Here is a 20,253-nt window from a genome sequence, read left to right as displayed (position 1 = left end):
TTCAAATTTTAATATATATATATAAATTCATTTTTATTTATTTATTTTTCTTACCCAACTAATCACCTCTGTTATGCGGAATTCGAGATAACACGAGAAAATATAAACGCGAAAAACAAAACAACAGATTTACGTGGTTCACCAATAAATTGGCTACGTCCACGGGGAAGAGGGGGAGCAGTTTTATTATGGAAAGGCAAGAACAGAATACAGAATAGGGTTTGCCATAGCGTCTATATATAGTGCTAAGATACGCCCTAACAGGCTTAGGCCCAAAATACAGAATTGACAGATAATTAAGGGCCCAATACAACAACATTGTATATCGTCGGGCCGGGGGCGACTCCGTCCCCCCGGATCCCCAGGCCAGGGGGCGCGTCGCCCCCCTGGACCCCCCGACTCGCTGACCGGGCAGCGAGACCCCGTTCTTTCTGCTGTAACGGGTCCGATTCAAGGCATTCAACAACCTCCCTTTAAAAACCTCTTAAATTACTATACATTTAAGTAAAAAGAATATGAAAAGATAAGAAAGTTTTTGTAGATTTAGGTATAAAATAAAAGGATTTGAGTATCAATAACCAACAAAAATGGACTCACTTTTATTCTTCGTATATATATATATACACGTACATTTCTTCTTTTAAAGATTTAAATCTATATATATTACTAGAATCGTTTGATTTTTTTTCTTCTAAAAATTCACATTTATATATACGCTATTAAAGCGGGAAATGTCTCATTAGATAGTATCATTGTATTATTTAATTTCTCTAAATTTTTAAACCTTTTTCTTAATTTTTTAACAAAATTTTTTTTTATAGAAATTTATATTTCTTTTCTATTAATTATTGAGTTTTATTTCATTTCTTTAAATCTCTCTTTTCTTCTTTTTCTTCCGTCTTCTTCCAAATTAAAAATAAATATAATATTCCTCATTATTGTCATTTATTTCATTTCCTTAAAATGCATTTCTTGCCACTTTTTTCTCTTTATTTTTTATACTTTAAATAAAATCATCTTATCGTACTCAACTATTAAAATCTTTATATAATTATGAGTTTTGAATAAGGACAAAATAAGTAATAATAGATAATATTAATATTGATTGGATAATAATTTGACTATTAACTATTAGCATTTGTTTCATTTCTTCAAAATTATTTATTTCCTCATTAATTATTACTAACATTTAATTCATTTGTTCATGTCTCTTTCTAATTTTTCTCTCTTCTTTCAATTAAAAACATCTTTTTCTTATTATTGTTATTTATTACGTTTCTCTAATTACCTCTCATCTATCTATTAATTTTCTTGTTATTCTTTTTTTTTCTAAACAAAATTGTGTTATACACCTAAATTTAAAATTTCTTATATAATTACAAAGTTTAAATGAGATAGGAAATATAATATAACATCATATAATGAACAACAACCATTCAAATAAAATATAATATTTTAAGAAATACAACGAATTAATTCATAAATTCACTGATAAATTTATAATGGTGCTTCACTAGTTCAATACATAAGACAAGGAGATAGAAAAGGATGATTAAATAACTTCGAAATTTAATATTTGTAACAACGTAATCAAAAAGGATGCTTTTGTGCAATTAAAATTATATCAAAAGCTATATCGATATATAAACATATCGTTTAACTTTCTTTAATTGACATAAATAAGTTAAATTGAACAAATAAACATATAAGATTCATTATTTAGATGAGATACACTTGCATTAATTTATATTATACTACACTAAACTGTTCAAATTTATATAATGAAAAAACTATGAGCTAGCAACTTTTTTCCTCCAAAAATTTCCATCTTCACCAGTTCCAAATTCTCAAACACTAGCCGGATTTTACAGAGCCGCATCGGAGACACAACCGCGATCCCTTCAGTCGGAGCACGCGCCGGCGCGTGGAGTATCGTACAGTTCATTTACAGTCACCGGAGATGTTATTTCCGGCCGGAAAAGCTGTTCCGTCTCCTTCCACTGTGGCGGTGAAGCAAAATAGTCACTCTTTGAGGGAGACTCATAAGCTAACTATAAATTCAAATCCCTACAAATCAGCTGTACTGATACTGTAATAGGTAAACAAATTGAAGACTTTTTTTTTTTTATTATTATTAGTATATTACTGTGTATTTCTTTAATTAATTTCTTACTAAATCCCAAGTTTTATGTAGGAATAACTGTTATTTCTTTATCTGTTATTAAAAAAAAATTATTATTTCTTAAATTATAATAAAAAATATATATACACCATCAATTTTGCTTCATGCATTTTGGCCTTATAATATATTGATATTAATAATTGGTTGGTGGCATTTTGGTATTCTAGATTTTCTTCATAATCTAGAAAGTCAAAATATTCACCTGAAAATTAGTTGAATAAAAAAGACTATATTTACGCTAATATATCCTGAGCTTGCTGCTATATAATTGCTCTGCCTTTGTAATCATATTGCACCAATTTTTTTTATTTGTTGTTGTTTATAATCATATCATCATACAAGTGAAAAAAAAAATCAAGAATAATTTGGTTATCTTCCAATAATCTAGTTATGTTCATTTGGACAAGTTTGAAGTATTGGGGACAAATATTTTATTTATAGGCACGACGAGAAGTTATCATTTGCATAGTTTACGAGTTCTGCTTAGAGTTGAGGAGAATTTTAAAAAAAGATTAGCCTTTTGATCGATCGAGTGGACATTAGTTCGTGATGGAGCCGGCGAATCTTAACAATTTTAGAGGTAGTTTAAGGGCGAGTATGAGGGCGGATTCTAGTCGCTCGATATTTTCGCGCTCAGCAAGAGATGAGGATGATGAAGAGGCTCTTAAATGGGCTGCATTGGAGAAATTGCCAACGTTCGATCGGATGAGAAAAGGTTTATTGTTTGGAAAAGAAGGTGAAAGTGCTACTGAAGTTGATACAAATGATATTGGACATCAAGAAAGGAAGAATTTGCTTGATAGGCTTGTGAAGGTTGCTGATGAAGATAATGAGAAGTTCTTGTTGAAACTCAAGGACAGAATCCAAACGTAAGTGAAATATTTTGAACTTTTCATGTATATATAGTTTGTTTTTTTCATTTTGGGATAACCTGATGTAATGTTAAATAGTGCATCGAAACTTTTACTTTTTCTTTTTTTCTAACTATGAGTTGAGTTTCCCTTTTCTATTTTTAAATTGATTGGTATTTAACTTGTGGTTTTTTCCCCTCTCTTTGGATAAATTTATAGAGTTGGGATTGATTTGCCATCAATAGAAGTGAGATATGAACATCTCAACATTGTGGCAGATGCATATGTAGGAAGCAGAGCATTGCCTACTTTTATCAACTTCATGACCAATTTTGTTGAGGTAAACATATGAATACGAAAAGCGAACAGATTAATATTTCTATTTCTTATAATTGTTATTAAGGAAGTAGGGGGTGGGGGGGTGGGGGGAAGCTTGGAGCAACTATGAAGTTGTTTCCGTGTGACCTATATGTTACGGCCTTACAGATTCGAATCGTGAAAGTAGTCACTAATGCTTGCATTGTGATAGACTATCTACACGGACCTTTCCCGGACTCTGCTAACATGGGATTTTTTATGCCGTTGTTACTTTGTTGGTGAAACTAACTTCTTCTTTTTTTTCTTTTCTAATTTTGCTCCAAAGACATTCTTGAATACTATTCACATACTTCCAAGTAGAAAGAGGCAAATCACAATTCTCAAAGATGTAAGTGGTATGATTAAGCCTTCAAGGATGACTCTACTTTTGGGACCTCCAAGCTCTGGAAAGACTACTTTGTTATTAGCTTTGGCTGGAAAACTTGATCCTACTCTAAAGGTAAGATTTTCGATACCAAATATATTATAGATAGGGAAAAAGACTGACTTTACCCTTGTACTTTGAGAAACTGGTTATATGGAAATCGTTTGTATTTTCCCCTCATCTAAGTATTCGTTAAATTTGCACTTATCGTTAACTTTTGAATCACATATTACCCTTCCACCCTAATTGAACAAAGATCCTACGTAAAGTTTAGGGGCAAGTTTGGTATTTTCCTAATTCCTTCATTTTCGTGTGACTAACGAATTGCAAATGTATATTAAGATTCATTATACTAGTAGTAAGTAGTAATATTTTTTAACTTCCTTCTTTCATAAAAACTACGTATAAAATTGTAGTAAATTTAAAAGGTAATTTTTAATAAAAATTCAGAAAAGTTAACCTTTTCAACTCCTTTCTTTAAATTTTAAATATTATATAAATTATTTTTCTTATATTCACTGTCTATATAATTGACTTCTTACAGAATCATTACAATTTGACCTACTATAGAAGATTGCTATCTTGTTTTAGTTTACTAATTTGACTTTTTAAAAATGATGTCGGGGGCATGTTGGATTCTCCGAAAAAGAATTTATAGAGGATCCTACACTGGTAAGGCTCCATATTGAAGAGTCCGAGCAACATAGCCTTTAAGTACCTCAAAATTGACTTGATATCTATACTGCTCTTACTTTCCAAAAATGGTTTGCTGGATCCTCAAATATGCACTACTTTTTGAAGTATCCGCACACACCCGTTGACGTTTTAAGAATTTGAACAGCATAGCTTGACACTGTAATTTTTTACACAGTCAATTCATAGAGGTAGAACCCTTCTATAAATAAGATAATTTTCTTGAAAAAGTTTTCCCCTCTTTTATGGATATCAGGTTACTGGGAAGGTGACCTATAATGGACATGAACTACATGAATTTGTTCCACAAAAAACCGCTGTGTATATCAGCCAATATGACTTGCATATTGGAGAAATGACTGTAAGGGAAACTTTGGAATTTTCTGCAAGATGCCAAGGAGTTGGCCCTAGATATGGTTAGTATTTTTTTTCTTATAACTAAGAATTGTTTGCTTAAGTTCTTGACTTCTTTGAATCCATGGGATTCAAGTGCCCCGAGAGGAAAGGTGTGGCAGATTTTTTGCAAGAGGTATGTCTTACAATAGAGTATAACCTGCAAAGTTTATGATGTTGTCTTGAACTGTGTCTTACAATATAGTTCATTATGTCTTCAATGTGTCTCTTCATGTACCACTCTGATTATTTTTCATGAAGGGTCATGAAACTTAACCAACAACCTATTACGATACTATGTTGAAGTGTGTGACCACCTTAACAGCTTAATCAGTTAGATATACCAGACTTTTATGTAGTTACCTATGTCTTAGACATACAAGAATGAAGTTTTAAATTATTTCTTGCAGGTAACATCAAAGAAGGATCAACAACAATATTGGGCTAAGAAGGATAAGCCTTATAGGTTTATCACATCAAAAGAATTTGCTGAGGCATATCAGTCTTTCCATGTTGGAAAGGAACTCGCCGATGAGCTTACAACTCCATATGACAAGACCAAAAGTCACCCTGCTGCTTTGTCTACTCAGAAGTATGGTATAGGGACGAAAGAACTGTTGAATGTCTGTGCTGAACGAGAATTCTTACTAATGAAGAGGAACTCATTTGTTTACATATTCAAGCTCTTTCAGGTACTTACTACTTAGTCTATTAGAAATATAAAAGTGTTTTCCATTTCATGACCATGTGGCAATTACAAATAACCTTTGTTTATGTTCTGTTTTCTCAGCTCATGGTAATGGCATTTATAATGATGACCGTCTTTTTCCGTACTGAGATGCCCCGAGATGATATGGATGATGGAGGGATGTATGCTGGTGCTCTCTTTTTCGTAGTCGTTGTGATTATGTTTAATGGAATGGCTGAGATCAACCTGACGATTTTAAAGCTTCCAGTCTACTTCAAGCAAAGGGACCTTCTTTTTTATCCTTCATGGGCTTATGCCCTTCCGACATGGATCCTCAAAATCCCAATAACATTTATTGAAGTTGGTCTTTGGACATTTCTTACATATTATGTCATGGGATTCGATCCAAATGTTTCAAGGTAAGAGAAGCAAAAAAGATTGTTCAGAGTAATAATTAGATGGCCTTCATATAATTTCATGATTATTAAGCGACTATGGCTTTGCAGATTGTTCAAACAATTCTTGCTTCTCGTACTAGTACACCAGATGGCATCGGGATTGTTCAGATTCATTGGTGCAGCGGGGAGAACAATGGGAGTCGCTACCACATTTGGAGCATTTGCACTGGTTTTGCAATTTGCATTGTCTGGATTTGTCCTCTCGAGAAGTATGTTTTATTATGTTCACAAAAATTATTTTTCTTGTTCAGTCATACTTTTATTTATATTTCTTTTTTGCATGATACTACAGATGATGTGAAGAAATGGTGGATATGGGGTTACTGGATCTCACCATTAATGTATTCTGTGAATTCAATTCTTGTGAATGAATTTGATGGGAAGAAATGGGACCATGTAAGTGTTTTTATACCAAAACACATGCAAATAGCTAAATTCTTGTTTTTTTATTCCAAACCTCATGCAAATAGCTCATATCCACTCTTAATTTAAACAGATTGTGCCAAATGGAGCTGAACCACTTGGACATGCTGTAGTAAGATCTCGAGGGTTCTTTCCAGATGCATATTGGTACTGGATAGGTGTTGGGGCACTTATCGGATACATAATAATCTTCAACCTCTGCTACAGTATTGGACTCGCTTACCTGAACCGTGAGTATCTCTGAGGCCTTTAAATTCCCCTTGAAAATAACATAAAATGAATGATGACATATACTACGGCCTAACACCATATTTCTTAAACATCTTCAGCTTTTGGTAAGCCACAAGCTATAATATCAGAGGACAGTGAGAATGTTAGACTCATTGAAGGAAGTGAAACTGATAGTCAAGACAAGAAGAGGGGAATGGTTCTTCCATTTGAACCACATTCCATCACTTTTGATAATGTTGTATACTCCGTTGACATGCCTCAAGTAACTTTCCAGAACTTTTCATGAATAATATTTGTGACTCGTAATGTATGAACAACTGACTCAACAATTTTGAATGAATTGCAGGAAATAAAAGACCAAGGTTCCACTGAAGATAGATTAGTACTTCTGAAAGGTGTAAGTGGAGCTTTCAGGCCAGGTGTTCTCACAGCTTTGATGGGCGTTAGTGGAGCTGGTAAAACAACATTGATGGATGTGTTGGCCGGTAGAAAAACAGGTGGATATATTGATGGTGACATCAAGATTTCTGGGTATCCGAAGAAGCAAGAAACGTTTGCACGCATTTCTGGATATTGTGAGCAGAATGACATCCATTCACCTTATATTACAGTTTATGAGTCATTGGTTTACTCAGCTTGGTTGCGTTTACCTCAAGATGTTGACAAAAACAAGAGAAAGGTCAGCTCCCCTAAATCCTATCTCCATAAAATTGGTCAAACAAATTAACGAAACATGTAAGGCTGGGCAATTGAATAATTGATATATCACCTCTCTGCAGATGTTTGTTGAGGAAGTTATGGAACTCGTGGAGCTAACTCCCTTAAGATCAGCCTTAGTTGGATTGCCTGGAGTCAATGGTCTATCAACGGAGCAACGCAAAAGGCTGACCATTGCAGTTGAACTGGTAGCAAACCCCTCTATCATTTTCATGGATGAACCAACTTCAGGGTTGGATGCAAGAGCTGCTGCCATTGTAATGAGAGCTGTTAGGAACACTGTCGATACAGGAAGAACCGTAGTCTGTACCATTCATCAGCCTAGCATTGACATTTTTGAAGCCTTTGATGAGGTGAGCTTATTAACCTTCCAACACAATAAGCTAATATTTGTTACCTCTTTCTCTTTGCCACCTGATACTAAAAGTGAAACTTGGCTTTGCAGCTATTTCTAATGAAACGAGGAGGCCAGGAGATATATGTTGGTCCTCTGGGTCGCCATTCTTGTCATTTGATCAAATACTTTGAGGTAATTGCTGCTGTCATTGTAATGAGAAAAATATGTGTTTACTTTTTCCTAGTTTGTATAATCAAATACTAATTTTAGTTACGTGTTGATTTCAGTCATTGCCTGGAGTTAGTAAGATTAAAGAGGCTTACAATCCAGCAACTTGGATGTTAGAAGTCACAGCCGCATCTCAAGAAATGATGTTAGGAGTTGACTTTACTGATTTGTACAAGAAATCAGACCTCTACAAGAGGAACAAAGCCTTAATTTCTGAATTAAGTACGCCTCGTCCTGGTACGAAGGATCTGCATTTTGAAACTCAATTTTCACAGCCTTTCTGGACTCAATGTATGGCATGTCTCTGGAAGCAACATTTGTCATACTGGCGTAATCCATCTTACACAGCAGTTAGATTCATCTTCACAGTCATCCTAGCTCTTGTCTTTGGCACATTGTTCTGGGATCTTGGTAGCAGAGTGTAAGTAAAATCACAATAAGTAAATATAAACTTAAAAAAAAGTAATTTTTTCCCTGAACTTTTCGATATTTATTGATCACAGGAGTCAGAGCCAGGATCTTTTTAATGCCATGGGATCTATGTATGCTGCAACTCTCTTCCTTGGTGTACAAAATTCATCATCAGTCCAGCCTGTTGTAGCCGTTGAGCGTACTGTATTTTACAGAGAAAGAGCTGCTGGAATGTATTCTGCTTTACCTTATGCCTTCGGACAGGTTATCGTTGAAATACCTTATGTATTTGTACAAGCAGCTTTCTATGGTATAATTGTGTATGCAATGATTGGATTCGAATGGACTGTTGCCAAGTTCTTTTGGTACTTATTCATCATGTACTTCACTCTTTTGTACTTCACCTTCTATGGCATGATGACTGTGGCTATTTCCCCGAATCAAAACGTTGCTTCTATAGTAGCAGCCTTCTTCTATGCAGTATGGAATCTCTTCTCAGGATTCATCGTTCCCCGACCTGTAAGTTTTTGAAAATCCTTCATTTCCATCTTTCTTTTTATCCTTCTAAACTAAACTATATCTGTTATATTTGTGTCTGCTTTGCTAAAAACAGCGTATTCCAATATGGTGGAGATGGTACTATTGGCTTTGCCCTGTCGCGTGGACCTTGTATGGTCTCGTTGCATCACAATTTGGAGACCTCCAAACTATGATTAGCAATGATGAAAATGTGGAACAATTCTTGGGGCGTTATTTTGGATTTGAGCATGATTTTCTAGGAGTCGTTGCAGCAATAATCGTTGTATGGCCTGCTGTTTTCGCCTTCTTGTTTGCATTTGCCATTAAGGCATTCAACTTCCAGAAAAGATAAAGAGTGTTCACTTTCTAACAACCTGAGAGAAAGAAGAAGACACATAACTCTATGTACAGTTCACTTTGTTAAGATTGTCTATATATATATATATTTTTTTTTCTGGTTTCTTCCTTATTTCCAAGTTTTGTTGACAATCAAATAATTTGTTTGTTTATTAATGAATGAAAATATACAAGGGATTTAATCCTTGTTTGAATTTATTTTCTTTTTACTTTTCCCTCCAAGATACTATCATCTAATACATGATATTTTTCAAGTTTAGAATAACATCTCTACACATTTTGAATGTGAAAATAACCTAGAAAAAGCACACTTCAATGCAAAGGGATCTAACTTGGTAACGGATGTTCGAACATCTTGAACGTTTCGAAAAAAAATAGTGACTTGTTTGAAAAAAGAACAATATAAGAAGTATTACCAATAAGTACAATAGATGACATGCGATTAATCTGAAAGCAAGTCGGTAAATACTGCAGTTTAGGAAGATCTCTATTCTTCTTCTCAATAACTTCATTTCGGGAGGATGTATTAATATATAAACTATAAAGATTAGTGGAGAATGACTTGTTGTCTCATATATGATCGAAATAATTAACATATATCCTTCAGCATCATCACTTTTTAAAATACGTAAATATTGAATTGAGTTTAAATTAAATTCTAACACAAATAACACAAAAATAAGCAAATTCTCCAGAGTGATTCAATCCACTTATTTATCCTAGATAATGAAATATGACGACATTCTACAAATTAACATAATTCACAATTTAATTAAAATATATATTAAAACACAGAACAAAACTTCTTCAATAAAGATTAAAAAAAAGGATGTTTCAATCGATAATGTACTTAAAAAAGGAGATACAATACTAGATCAAACAACAAATCAAGACTCAAAAATATATAACTCATTATAAATATCTTTAATCAAAAATATTAAAAATTATAATATATAAATATATTATATAGTTTAATTTTAATTATGCACTAATAAATATTTAAATTTGTACTATCTAAAGTCTTATGTATAAATTTGCATGAAATAATACTCAAAATTGATTTTAGCTCAAACCAGTAGAATTGATTTCCATCTTCACCATATCCAAATTCATCAACCAAAATGCTCGGAGACCGATCACAACCGCTGTACATTTCAAATCCCACCAAAGTAGCCGGATTTTACAGAGCCACTCCGGAGATACCACCGGAATCGGTTTTATCGGAGCACGCGCCGGCGCGTGAAGTACCACACAGTTCTTTCACAGTCACCGGAGATGTTATTACCGGCCGGAAAAGCTGTTACGTCTCCTTCCGCGGTGGCGGTGAAGCAAAACAGTCACTCGTTGAGAGACACCCATAAACTAAACTATATATTCAAATCCCTACAAATCAGCTGTACTGATTCTGTAACAGGTAATAAATTGATACTGTTTGCTTACTAAATTCCAAGTTTTTTTGTAGGAATAATTAGTAATAATTTTAAGTTATAAGTGAAAAATATATATACCATCAATTTTACTTCATGCACTTTGCTTTATCAGCCATTCATAATATAGCATTGGATATTGATTTGATTTATTGGTGCCTTTTGAGTATTCTAGATTTCCCTTAATATCTAGAAAGTCAAAATATACACATAAAAACTAGTTGAATAAAACACTACATTTGCGTTAATATATCCTGAGTTTGCTGCTATATGAGTGCTCTGCCTTGTAATCTAATTGGCACCAAATATTATCTTGTTCTTTATAACCATATCATCATACAAGTGAAAGAGCACCAAAAATAAAATAAAAAAATTAAAAAGTTTAAGAAAAAAATATTTGGGTATCTTCGAATACTCTAGTTATATTCATTTGGACAAGTTTCAAGTATTGGAAACAATTTTTTTATTTTTAGGTACGACGAGAAGATATCATTTGCATAGTTTACGAGTTCTGCTTAGAGTTGAGGAGAACTAAAAAAAAAAAAGATTAGTCTGTTGATTGATCAAGTGACATTGGTTGATGATGGAGCCAGCGAATCTTAACAATTTTAGAGGTAGTATGAGGGGAAGTTTGAGGGCAGATTCTAGCAACTCGATATTTTCGCGTTCAGCAAGAGATGAGGATGATGAAGAGGCTCTTAAATGGGCTGCATTGGAAAAATTGCCTACGTTCGATCGGATGAGGAAAGGTTTATTGTTTGGAAAAGAAGGTGAAGCTGCTGCTGAAGTCGATACAAATGATATTGGACATCAAGAAAGGAAGAATTTGCTTGATAGGCTTGTGAAGGTTGCTGATGAAGATAATGAGAAGTTCTTGTTGAAACTCAAGAACAGAATTGAGACGTAAGTGAGATAATTTTAACTATTCATTTATATATAGTTTGTTTTTCATTTTGGGAAATCTTGGCGCAACATAAGAGTTGGTGTTGTGCGACCAGAAGGTCACAGGTTCAAGTTGTGAAAAAAGCCTCTTATAGAGTTGCAATGTAAGACTGCATACAATGGATCTAATGTGGTTCGACCTTTTCCTGACCCCAAGAGTTGTGGCTATGTGTCCAGAGGTCGAGGCTTAATCCATGATAACAGCCTATTGCAGAAACACAAGATATAGCCGCGTACAATGAACCAGATGGTGATGCCTTTCAAGAGGCGGAGCTAGAATTTTTAGTTTATGAGTTCTGAACCACATTTCGTTTTACTTATTGGGTTCTGAATAGATTATTTTTACATATTGAATGAAATTTTAAGCACAAAAATGATTTGAGTCAAAGTTAACTACAATTGTGGCTCCGACCTTGGCCCTTCCTCAGACCTGGGGATAGTGAGAACTTAGTCGATCAAAGTTTTGGCCTTTTCTCTTCTTTCTTTTCTAAATATTTTGAGTATCCCTTTTCTATTTTCTGTATTCAACTTCTCTTTTGAAAATTTTCAGAGTTGGGATTGATTTGCCATCAATAGAGGTGAGATATGAGCATCTAAACATTGATGCAGACGCATATGTAGGAAGCAGAGCTTTGCCTACTTTTATCAACTTCATGACCAACTTTGTTGAGGTACATATAAGAAAGAAAAAAAAAACATGTTAATAACTCCATTTCTTTTAATTGAAAATAAGGAGGTGAGTCTTGGAGCAACACTAAAGTTGTTTCCGTGTGACCTGTAGGTCACGGGTTCGAGTCGTGAAAGTAGTCACTAATCCTTACGTTAGGGTACTGCAAGACTATGTGCATCGCACACCTAGGGGTGCGACCTTCCCTTGGACCCTGCTAATGCGGATTCTTTGTGCAGCTAGCTGCCTTTTTTTTATTTTCTAATTGAAACTAACTTCTCCTTTTTTTTTTCTTTCCATTTTTTTGCTCCAAAGTCATTCTTGAATTCTATTCACATACTTCCAAGTAGAAAGAGGCAAATCACAATTCTCAAAGATGTAAGTGGTATGATTAAGCCTTCCAGAATGACTCTGCTTTTGGGACCTCCAAGTTCTGGAAAGACGACTTTGTTATTAGCTTTGGCCGGAAAACTTGATCCTACTCTGAAGGTGAGATTTTCAATTCCAAATATATCATAGATAATGGGAAAAAGACTAAATTTGCCCCCATACTTTGAGAAATTGGTTATATGGAAATTGTTTGTATTTACCCCTCGTCTAAGTTTTCGAATAAATATGCATGTATCATTAGCCTGGGAATCACATATTACCCTTCCATCCTAACAGAACAAAGGTCCTATGCAAAGTATAGGGGCAAATTTGGTATTTTCTTAATCAAATATACTATACATATTTTCCATCATTTTTGTGTGAGATAGTCACACACTTCAACAATACAGGATCCAACATTGATACGAGTTACGTCTCCATATTGGAGAGTCGGAGCAACATAGCCTTTAATTACCTCTAAAATGACTTGATACCTATGTTGCCCGGACTCTGCAAAAATGGTTTCGAACCCATGTTTGATCCCTCGAATATGCACTACTTCCCAAGTATCCACACACACCTATCAACTTATTTTAAGATATTCGAGCAACATAGCTTGATACTAAAGAAATTTACACTGTCAATTCATAGGAATAGAGCCCTTTTATAAATATGATTGTTTTAAAAATGTTCTCCCTCTTTTTTGGGAAATCAGGTTACTGGAAATGTGACCTATAATGGACATGAACTACATGAATTTGTTCCACAAAAAACAGCTGTCTATATCAGCCAATATGACTTGCATATTGGAGAGATGACTGTAAGGGAAACTTTGGAATTTTCTGCAAGATGCCAAGGAGTTGGACCTAGATATGGTTAGTGTTTTCTTCTTCTTTTTTCTTATAACGAAGAATTTTTTGGTAGAGTGTATACGGATAGTACTGAACAAAGTGAATTAGTTATATTAAGATTATTTCTGTTCCACTGTTTGGTTTGGTGTATTAAGAACGGTGCTGTCTTTAACCATGTTTATTCATGTATTAATAACCCTTATATTGCTAATACCATGGTTTGCTATGAAGAAGTTATACATCCTACAACACTGAATATGGTGTGTAGTAACTTATACATAGGTTGAAAATCCTACCAAATAGAGGATTCAATGATGTCATGACCAGTACATATATTATTTTCTGTATTACATCGTACCTAACAAACTCTAAATGTATTTTTTATAAGTAAATTTTATTTTTTATTTTGCAGTGAAAACATTAGATATTCATTTGTTAATTATTATTTTTCCTGAAAACTTATATAGAGATGTTGGCTGAACTATCAAGAAGAGAGAAAGCAGCTAATATCAAACCAGATCATGATGTTGATATCTACATGAAGGTAAGAATACAACAGAAAGACATGAGAGGGAATAATACTAAATCTTTTAGTAAATTTACATTTATAGTTTTTATTGTTTTTGGGAAATGTAGGCTTCAGTAACAAAAGGACAGGAAGCGAATGTTGTTACAGATTATGTTCTTAAGGTAACATTTACAATCCAATATTTTGCATAATAAGGATTTAATGTATATAATGCTTTTAACTTGTTGTAGCAGATAACCTGTCTTATGGATGTTGCATATCGTTATCTTCCAGTATAGTAATTTGACTTCCATTTGCAGATTTTGGGTCTGGATGTCTGTGCTGATACTATGGTGGGAGATGAAATGTTAAGGGGTATTTCAGGGGGGCAAAAGAAACGTGTAACGACGGGTGAAATGCTTGTTGGACCATCAAAGGCGCTTTTCATGGATGAAATCTCAACTGGATTGGACAGTTCAACTACTTTCTCCATTGTTAATTCGCTAAGACAATCGGTGCAGCTCTTGAATGGAACTGCTGTGATATCTCTGTTGCAGCCAGCCCCAGAGACTTACAACTTATTTGATGACATCATTCTGTTGTCAGATGGACGCATTGTCTATCAGGGTCCTCGGGAAGCCGTTCTTGACTTCTTTGAATCCATGGGATTCAAATGCCCCGAAAGGAAAGGTGTGGCAGATTTCTTGCAAGAGGTATGTCTTACAATAAAATATAACCAACATAGATTATGGCGTTGAAGTAGGTAATCATCTCTCATCTAAGAATTTGAACTGTCAGAGAGTGCATTATGTTTAGTTAATTATATCATGTGTCCCATCACGTACTGTTCTGGTTCTTTTTCATGGGTGGTCATGAGACTTAAACCAACCCTTCGTCTATTTTGATACTACGTTGAAGTGTGTGACCAACATTAATGCTTAATCTGTAAGGTGTACCAAACTTCTATTTAGTCAACTATGTCTTAGACATACAAGAATGAAATTTTAAATTATGTATTGCAGGTAACATCAAAGAAGGATCAACAACAATATTGGGCTAAGAGGGATGAGCCTTATAGGTTTATCACATCAAAAGAATTTGCTGAGGCATATGAGTCTTTCCACGTTGGAAAGAAATTTGCAGATGAGCTTGCAACTCCATATGACAAGACCAAAAGCCACCCTGCTGCTTTGTCTACTCAGAAGTATGGTCTAGGGACAAAAGAAATGTTGAAGGTCTGTGCTGAACGAGAATTCCTACTAATGAAAAGGAACTCATTTGTTTACATATTCAAGCTCTTTCAGGTACTGACTACTTGGTATATTAGATATACAAGTGTTTTTCATTTCAATACCATGTGCCAATTGTTAATTCTCTTTGTTTCTGTTCTGTTTTCTCAGCTCGTGGTAATGGCACTTATAATGATGACAGTCTTTTTCCGTACTGAGATGCCCCGAGATAATATGGATGATGGAGGGATGTATGCTGGTGCTCTCTTTTTCGTAGTCGTCGTGATTATGTTTAATGGAATGGCTGAGATCAACCTGACGATTTTGAAGCTTCCAGTCTACTTCAAGCAAAGGGACCTTCTTTTTTATCCTTCATGGGCTTATGCCCTTCCCACATGGATTCTCAAAATCCCAATAACATTTATTGAAGTTGGTCTTTGGACGTTTCTTACATACTATGTCATGGGATTTGATCCTAATGTTTCAAGGTAAGGAAGAAAAAAGATAGAGGCAGAGTAATGATTTGATGGTCTTTTATGATTTCATGTTTATTAAGGGACTATTGTTTTGCAGGTTGTTCAAACAATTCTTACTTCTTGTACTAGTACACCAGATGGCATCGGGATTGTTCAGATTCATTGGTGCAGCAGGGAGAACAATGGGAGTCGCTACCACATTTGGAGCATTTGCACTGGTTTTACAATTTGCATTGTCTGGATTTGTCCTCTCGAGAAGTATGTTTTATTGCGATCGCAAAAAATCTTTTTCTTGTTCAGTCATACTTTTATTTATTTTCTATTACGCATGATGCTACAGATGATGTGAAGAAATGGTGGATCTGGGGTTACTGGATCTCACCATTAATGTATTCTGTGAATTCAATTCTTGTGAATGAATTTGATGGGAAGAAATGGGAACATGTAAGTGTTTTTATTCCAAACTACATGCAAATAGCTAATTTTCTCGCATATGGATGCTCATTACTCTTAATTAATACAGATTGCACCAAATGGAGCTGAGCCACTTGGACATGCAGTAGTAAGATCTCGAGGGTTCTTTCCAGATGCATATTGGTACTGGATAGGTGTTGTGGCACTTATCGGATTCATAATAATCTTCAACCTCTGCTACAGTATTGGACTCGCTTACCTGAACCGTGAGTATCTCTGGTGCCTTTACATTCCCCTTGAAAAGAACATAAAATGAATGATGCCATATACTACGAACGGATAAACGGTGCTAACACCATATTTCTTATACATTTTCAGCTTTTGGTAAGCAAGTGATGATATCAGAAGATGACGAGAATGATCGACTCATTGAGGGAAGTGAAACTGAGGGTGAGAAGAAGAAGGGAATGGTTCTTCCATTTGAACCGCATTCCATCACTTTTGATAACGTTGTATACTCCGTTGACATGCCTCAGGTAACTTTTCAGAACTTTTCGCGAATAATATTCGTGTCTCTTAAGGTTTTTATTTTCTATGAACAACTAACTTAAAATTCTAATGAATTGCAGGAAATAAAAGACCAAGGTTCCACTGAAGATAGATTAGTACTTCTAAAAGGTGTGAGTGGAGCTTTCAGGCCAGGTGTTCTCACAGCCTTGATGGGTGTTAGTGGAGCCGGTAAAACAACATTGATGGATGTGTTGGCCGGAAGAAAAACAGGAGGATATATTGATGGTGACATCAAGATTTCTGGATATCCGAAGAAGCAAGAAACGTTTGCACGTATTTCTGGATATTGTGAGCAGAATGACATCCATTCACCTTACATTACAGTTTATGAGTCATTGGTTTACTCAGCTTGGCTGCGTTTACCTCAAGATGTTGACAAAAACAAGAGAAAGGTCGATTCCCCTAAATTATTTCTCCATAAAATTGGTTAAACAAATCAAAGAAACATTCATATACACTCTTATCAAACGATTATTGATATTCCTCTCTGCAGATGTTTGTTGAGGAAGTTATGGAACTTGTGGAGCTAACTCCCTTAAGATCAGCGTTAGTCGGATTGCCTGGAGTCAATGGTCTATCAACCGAGCAACGCAAAAGGCTGACTATTGCGGTTGAACTGGTAGCAAACCCCTCTATCATTTTCATGGATGAACCAACTTCAGGGTTGGATGCAAGAGCTGCTGCCATTGTAATGAGAGCTGTTAGGAACACTGTCGATACAGGTAGAACTGTCGTCTGTACCATTCATCAGCCTAGCATCGACATTTTTGAAGCCTTTGATGAGGTGAGATTATTAACCTTCCAAGCATATTGTTTCCACTTTCTCTTTGCCACCTGTATTAAAAGTGAAACACGGCTTTGCAGCTATTTCTAATGAAACGAGGAGGACAGGAGATATATGTTGGTCCTCTCGGTCGCTATTCTTGTCATTTGATCAAATACTTTGAGGTACGTTAGCAAAGAAAAATATGTGATTACTTTTTCCTCGTTGATACAATCAAATACTAATCTCAGTTTCGTGTTGAGTTCAGTCATTGCCTGGAGTTAGTAAGATAAAAGAGGCTTACAATCCAGCAACTTGGATGTTAGAAGTAACAGCCGCATCTCAAGAAATGATGTTAGGAGTTGACTTTACTGATTTGTACAAGAAATCAGACCTCTACAAGAGGAACAAAGCCTTGATTGCTGAATTAAGTACGCCTCGTCCTGGTACAAAGGATCTGCATTTTGAAACTCAATTTTCACAGTCTTTCTGGACTCAATGTATGGCATGTCTCTGGAAGCAACATTTGTCATACTGGCGTAATCCATCGTACACAGCAGTTAGATTCATCTTCACAGTCATTCTAGCACTTGTCTTTGGCACATTGTTCTGGGATCTTGGTAGCAGATTGTAAGTAAAATCACATTGACAAGTAAATGTAAATTTGAAATAAGGTAAATTTTTCACTAAACTTTTCGAGCTTTATTGATCACAGGAGTCGGAGCCAGGATCTTTTTAATGCTATGGGATCTATGTACGCTGCAACTCTCTTCCTTGGTGTACAAAATTCATCATCAGCCCAGCCTGTTGTAGCCGTTGAGCGTACTGTATTTTACAGAGAAAGAGCTGCTGGAATGTATTCTGCTTTACCTTACGCCTTTGGACAGGTTATCGTTGAAATACCTTACGTATTTTTACAAGCAGTTTTCTATGGCATAATTGTGTATGCAATGATTGGATTCGAATGGACTGTTGCCAAGTTCTTTTGGTACTTATTCATCATGTACTTCACTCTCTTGTACTTCACCTTCTATGGCATGCTGACTGTGGCTGTTTCCCCGAATCAAAACGTTGCTTCTATAATCGCGGCCTTCTTCTATGCTCTATGGAATCTCTTCTCAGGATTTATCGTTCCCCGACCTGTAAGTTTTTGAAAAATCCTTCATTTCCATCTTTCTTTTTATCCTCCTAAACTAAACTGTATCTCGGAAATATGACATGTTATCTTTGTGCCTGTTTTGCTAAAAACAGCGTATTCCAATATGGTGGAGATGGTACTATTGGCTTTGCCCTGTGGCATGGACCTTGTATGGTCTTGTTGCATCACAATTCGGAGACCTCCAAACTATGCTTAGCGATGATGAAAATGTTGAACAATTCTTGGGGCGTTATTTTGGATTCGAGCATGATTTTCTGGGAGTCGTTGCAGCAATAATCGTTGCATGGCCTGTTGTTTTCGCCTTCCTATTTGCATTTGCCATTAAGGCATTCAACTTCCAAAAAAGATAAAAGAATGTTCACTTTCTAACAACTTGAGAGAAAGAAGAGACTTACTATATGTGCAGTTCACTTTTTGAAGATTGTTTATATTTTTTTGGTTTCTTCCTTGATCCCAAGTTTTGCTGTACAAATAAATAATTTTTTCATTAATATATGAAAATTTACTCCTTGTTTTGATTTATTTTCTTCATACCTTCCCCTTCACCGAGTCATAGTGTAACTGGTAAAGTTGCATAAGCGGTGTTACTTGTCAATCTATTATTATAGTTCAAACTTATATAAGGGGCAATTTTAGGCTCTTGCTCCGACGGTATATGATAATTTCGAGATAAAATGTATCATCGTTTTATATTGTATTTAGTTACAACTGTTAACTAGTTTCGAAATTATTTATTTCATTATTTCTAATTTGTATTATAATGATGAATCGATTATCTCGTATATATATGATGAGACAACCAACTACATGTGATCTCCAAACCAAACAACTCCTAAGTGAATGATGTTCTTTACAGGAAAGTATAAAGAGTCGTTTGGTTTGATAACAAGTTTTGCTAGGATTAGGTTATGTCGGATTAGTTATATTGGAATAGGTTATTATTCTAATTAACTCTTCATGTTACTATTTGATTTGACATAAAATTTAAGAAAGACAAATGTTAGCTTAGATTAGTTTATATTAGAATCGATTATTCTAGCTAACCCTTATATCTCATTTTACGTGACATCATTTGATTGACATAAAATTTAGAAATATTTATGTTAGATTAGTTAAAGACTTTTGAAATACATAGATTTTAATTTTTTTGCACAAATATAAAAAAAAGTGAGTTACATAAGTTTTTTTTTTTTTTTTGGTTCCATATTATTTATAGTTGTCCATATTACTATAAATAGTTATTCCAAATTACTTTGACAATTTATCACACAAAGAAGAATTGATTAAATTTTTTTTCCAATTTAACCTTTATAATTTATTAATTTTTTTGAAAGTGTAAACCAGTTCATAAATTTTTTAAAAAGAATCTTAAGAGATAAATTTATAAAATTATCGGTCTTGTTTATGATTTCTTAAAGAGCTAATCATATATTATTATAAGCATGAAGCTCAAAACTTAAAAGTTGAATTACCATTTTGCCCCTCTAATAAATTAAAACTTATATAATTTAAATATATATAATCTTCTTATTCTCATTACATAATCTTGACCTTTCAAATTTCTAACATAAATGTAAATAAAAATAAAAATGAGTAATTATCAAGAAATTAAAGTAGATTCATGTATCTTTAAATTAAATTTCATCTC

At 34.5% G+C, this 20,253-nt stretch overlaps 2 protein-coding genes across 5 annotated transcripts; both read left to right on the top strand.

Moving 5' to 3' along the window:
- The first annotated feature begins 1,729 nt into the window (after nt 1-1,729).
- On the top strand, nt 1,730-19,123 carry LOC107020494 (pleiotropic drug resistance protein 1-like). Of its 4 annotated transcripts, none has more exons than XM_027916920.1 (20): nt 1,730-2,098; nt 2,624-3,051; nt 3,253-3,373; nt 3,677-3,850; nt 4,725-4,884; nt 13,954-14,030; nt 14,123-14,176; nt 14,315-14,707; nt 15,017-15,298; nt 15,395-15,711; nt 15,797-15,957; nt 16,040-16,143; nt 16,223-16,379; nt 16,492-16,649; nt 16,743-17,075; nt 17,177-17,467; nt 17,548-17,631; nt 17,715-18,076; nt 18,162-18,588; nt 18,698-19,123. In XM_027916920.1, exons 2-20 carry the CDS (start codon nt 2,732-2,734, stop codon nt 18,953-18,955), a joined length of 4,233 nt encoding a protein of 1,410 aa, XP_027772721.1. In that variant the 5' UTR covers nt 1,730-2,098; nt 2,624-2,731; the 3' UTR covers nt 18,956-19,123. The 4 variants fall into 4 exon arrangements, with proteins under 4 accessions (XP_027772721.1, XP_015076371.1, XP_027772719.1 ...); XM_015220885.2 differs by lacking the exons at nt 1,730-2,098; nt 2,624-3,051; nt 3,253-3,373; nt 3,677-3,850; nt 4,725-4,884 and adding exons at nt 10,284-10,644; nt 11,131-11,560; nt 12,150-12,270; nt 12,582-12,755; nt 13,351-13,510 and having other exon boundaries at nt 18,698-18,955; XM_027916918.1 differs by lacking the exons at nt 1,730-2,098; nt 2,624-3,051; nt 3,253-3,373; nt 3,677-3,850; nt 4,725-4,884 and adding exons at nt 11,238-11,560; nt 12,150-12,270; nt 12,582-12,755; nt 13,351-13,510.
- On the top strand, nt 4,909-9,342 carry LOC107020496 (pleiotropic drug resistance protein 1-like). The gene is made up of 13 exons (XM_027916921.1): nt 4,909-4,997; nt 5,272-5,553; nt 5,652-5,968; nt 6,056-6,216; nt 6,300-6,403; nt 6,504-6,660; nt 6,760-6,923; nt 7,008-7,340; nt 7,441-7,731; nt 7,824-7,907; nt 8,003-8,364; nt 8,447-8,873; nt 8,968-9,342. The coding sequence occupies exons 1-13, from the start codon at nt 4,947-4,949 to the stop codon at nt 9,223-9,225; spliced, it is 2,991 nt and encodes a 996-aa protein (XP_027772722.1). The 5' UTR covers nt 4,909-4,946; the 3' UTR covers nt 9,226-9,342.
- Nucleotides 19,124-20,253: the final 1,130 nt, after the last annotated feature.

This window comes from Solanum pennellii, chromosome 5 (genome assembly GCF_001406875.1).
Source record: "Solanum pennellii chromosome 5, SPENNV200".
NCBI lineage: Eukaryota > Viridiplantae > Streptophyta > Magnoliopsida > Solanales > Solanaceae > Solanum > Solanum pennellii.
This window is presented reverse-complemented; position numbering and strand designations above follow the sequence as displayed.

Coding starts and splice junctions, on each gene's coding strand:
- LOC107020496 (XM_027916921.1), top strand. CDS start 4,947: ATGGGATTCAAGTGCCCCGAGAGGAAAGGTGTGGCAGATTTTTTGCAA. Junction 4,998..5,271: donor TGGCAGATTTTTTGCAAGAG/GTATGTCTTACA, acceptor TATTTCTTGCAG/GTAACATCAAAGAAGGATCA. Junction 7,908..8,002: donor ATTTGATCAAATACTTTGAG/GTAATTGCTGCT, acceptor TGTTGATTTCAG/TCATTGCCTGGAGTTAGTAA.
- LOC107020494 (XM_027916918.1), top strand. CDS start 11,238: ATGATGGAGCCAGCGAATCTTAACAATTTTAGAGGTAGTATGAGGGGA. Junction 12,271..12,581: donor TCATGACCAACTTTGTTGAG/GTACATATAAGA, acceptor TTTGCTCCAAAG/TCATTCTTGAATTCTATTCA. Junction 12,756..13,350: donor AACTTGATCCTACTCTGAAG/GTGAGATTTTCA, acceptor TTGGGAAATCAG/GTTACTGGAAATGTGACCTA.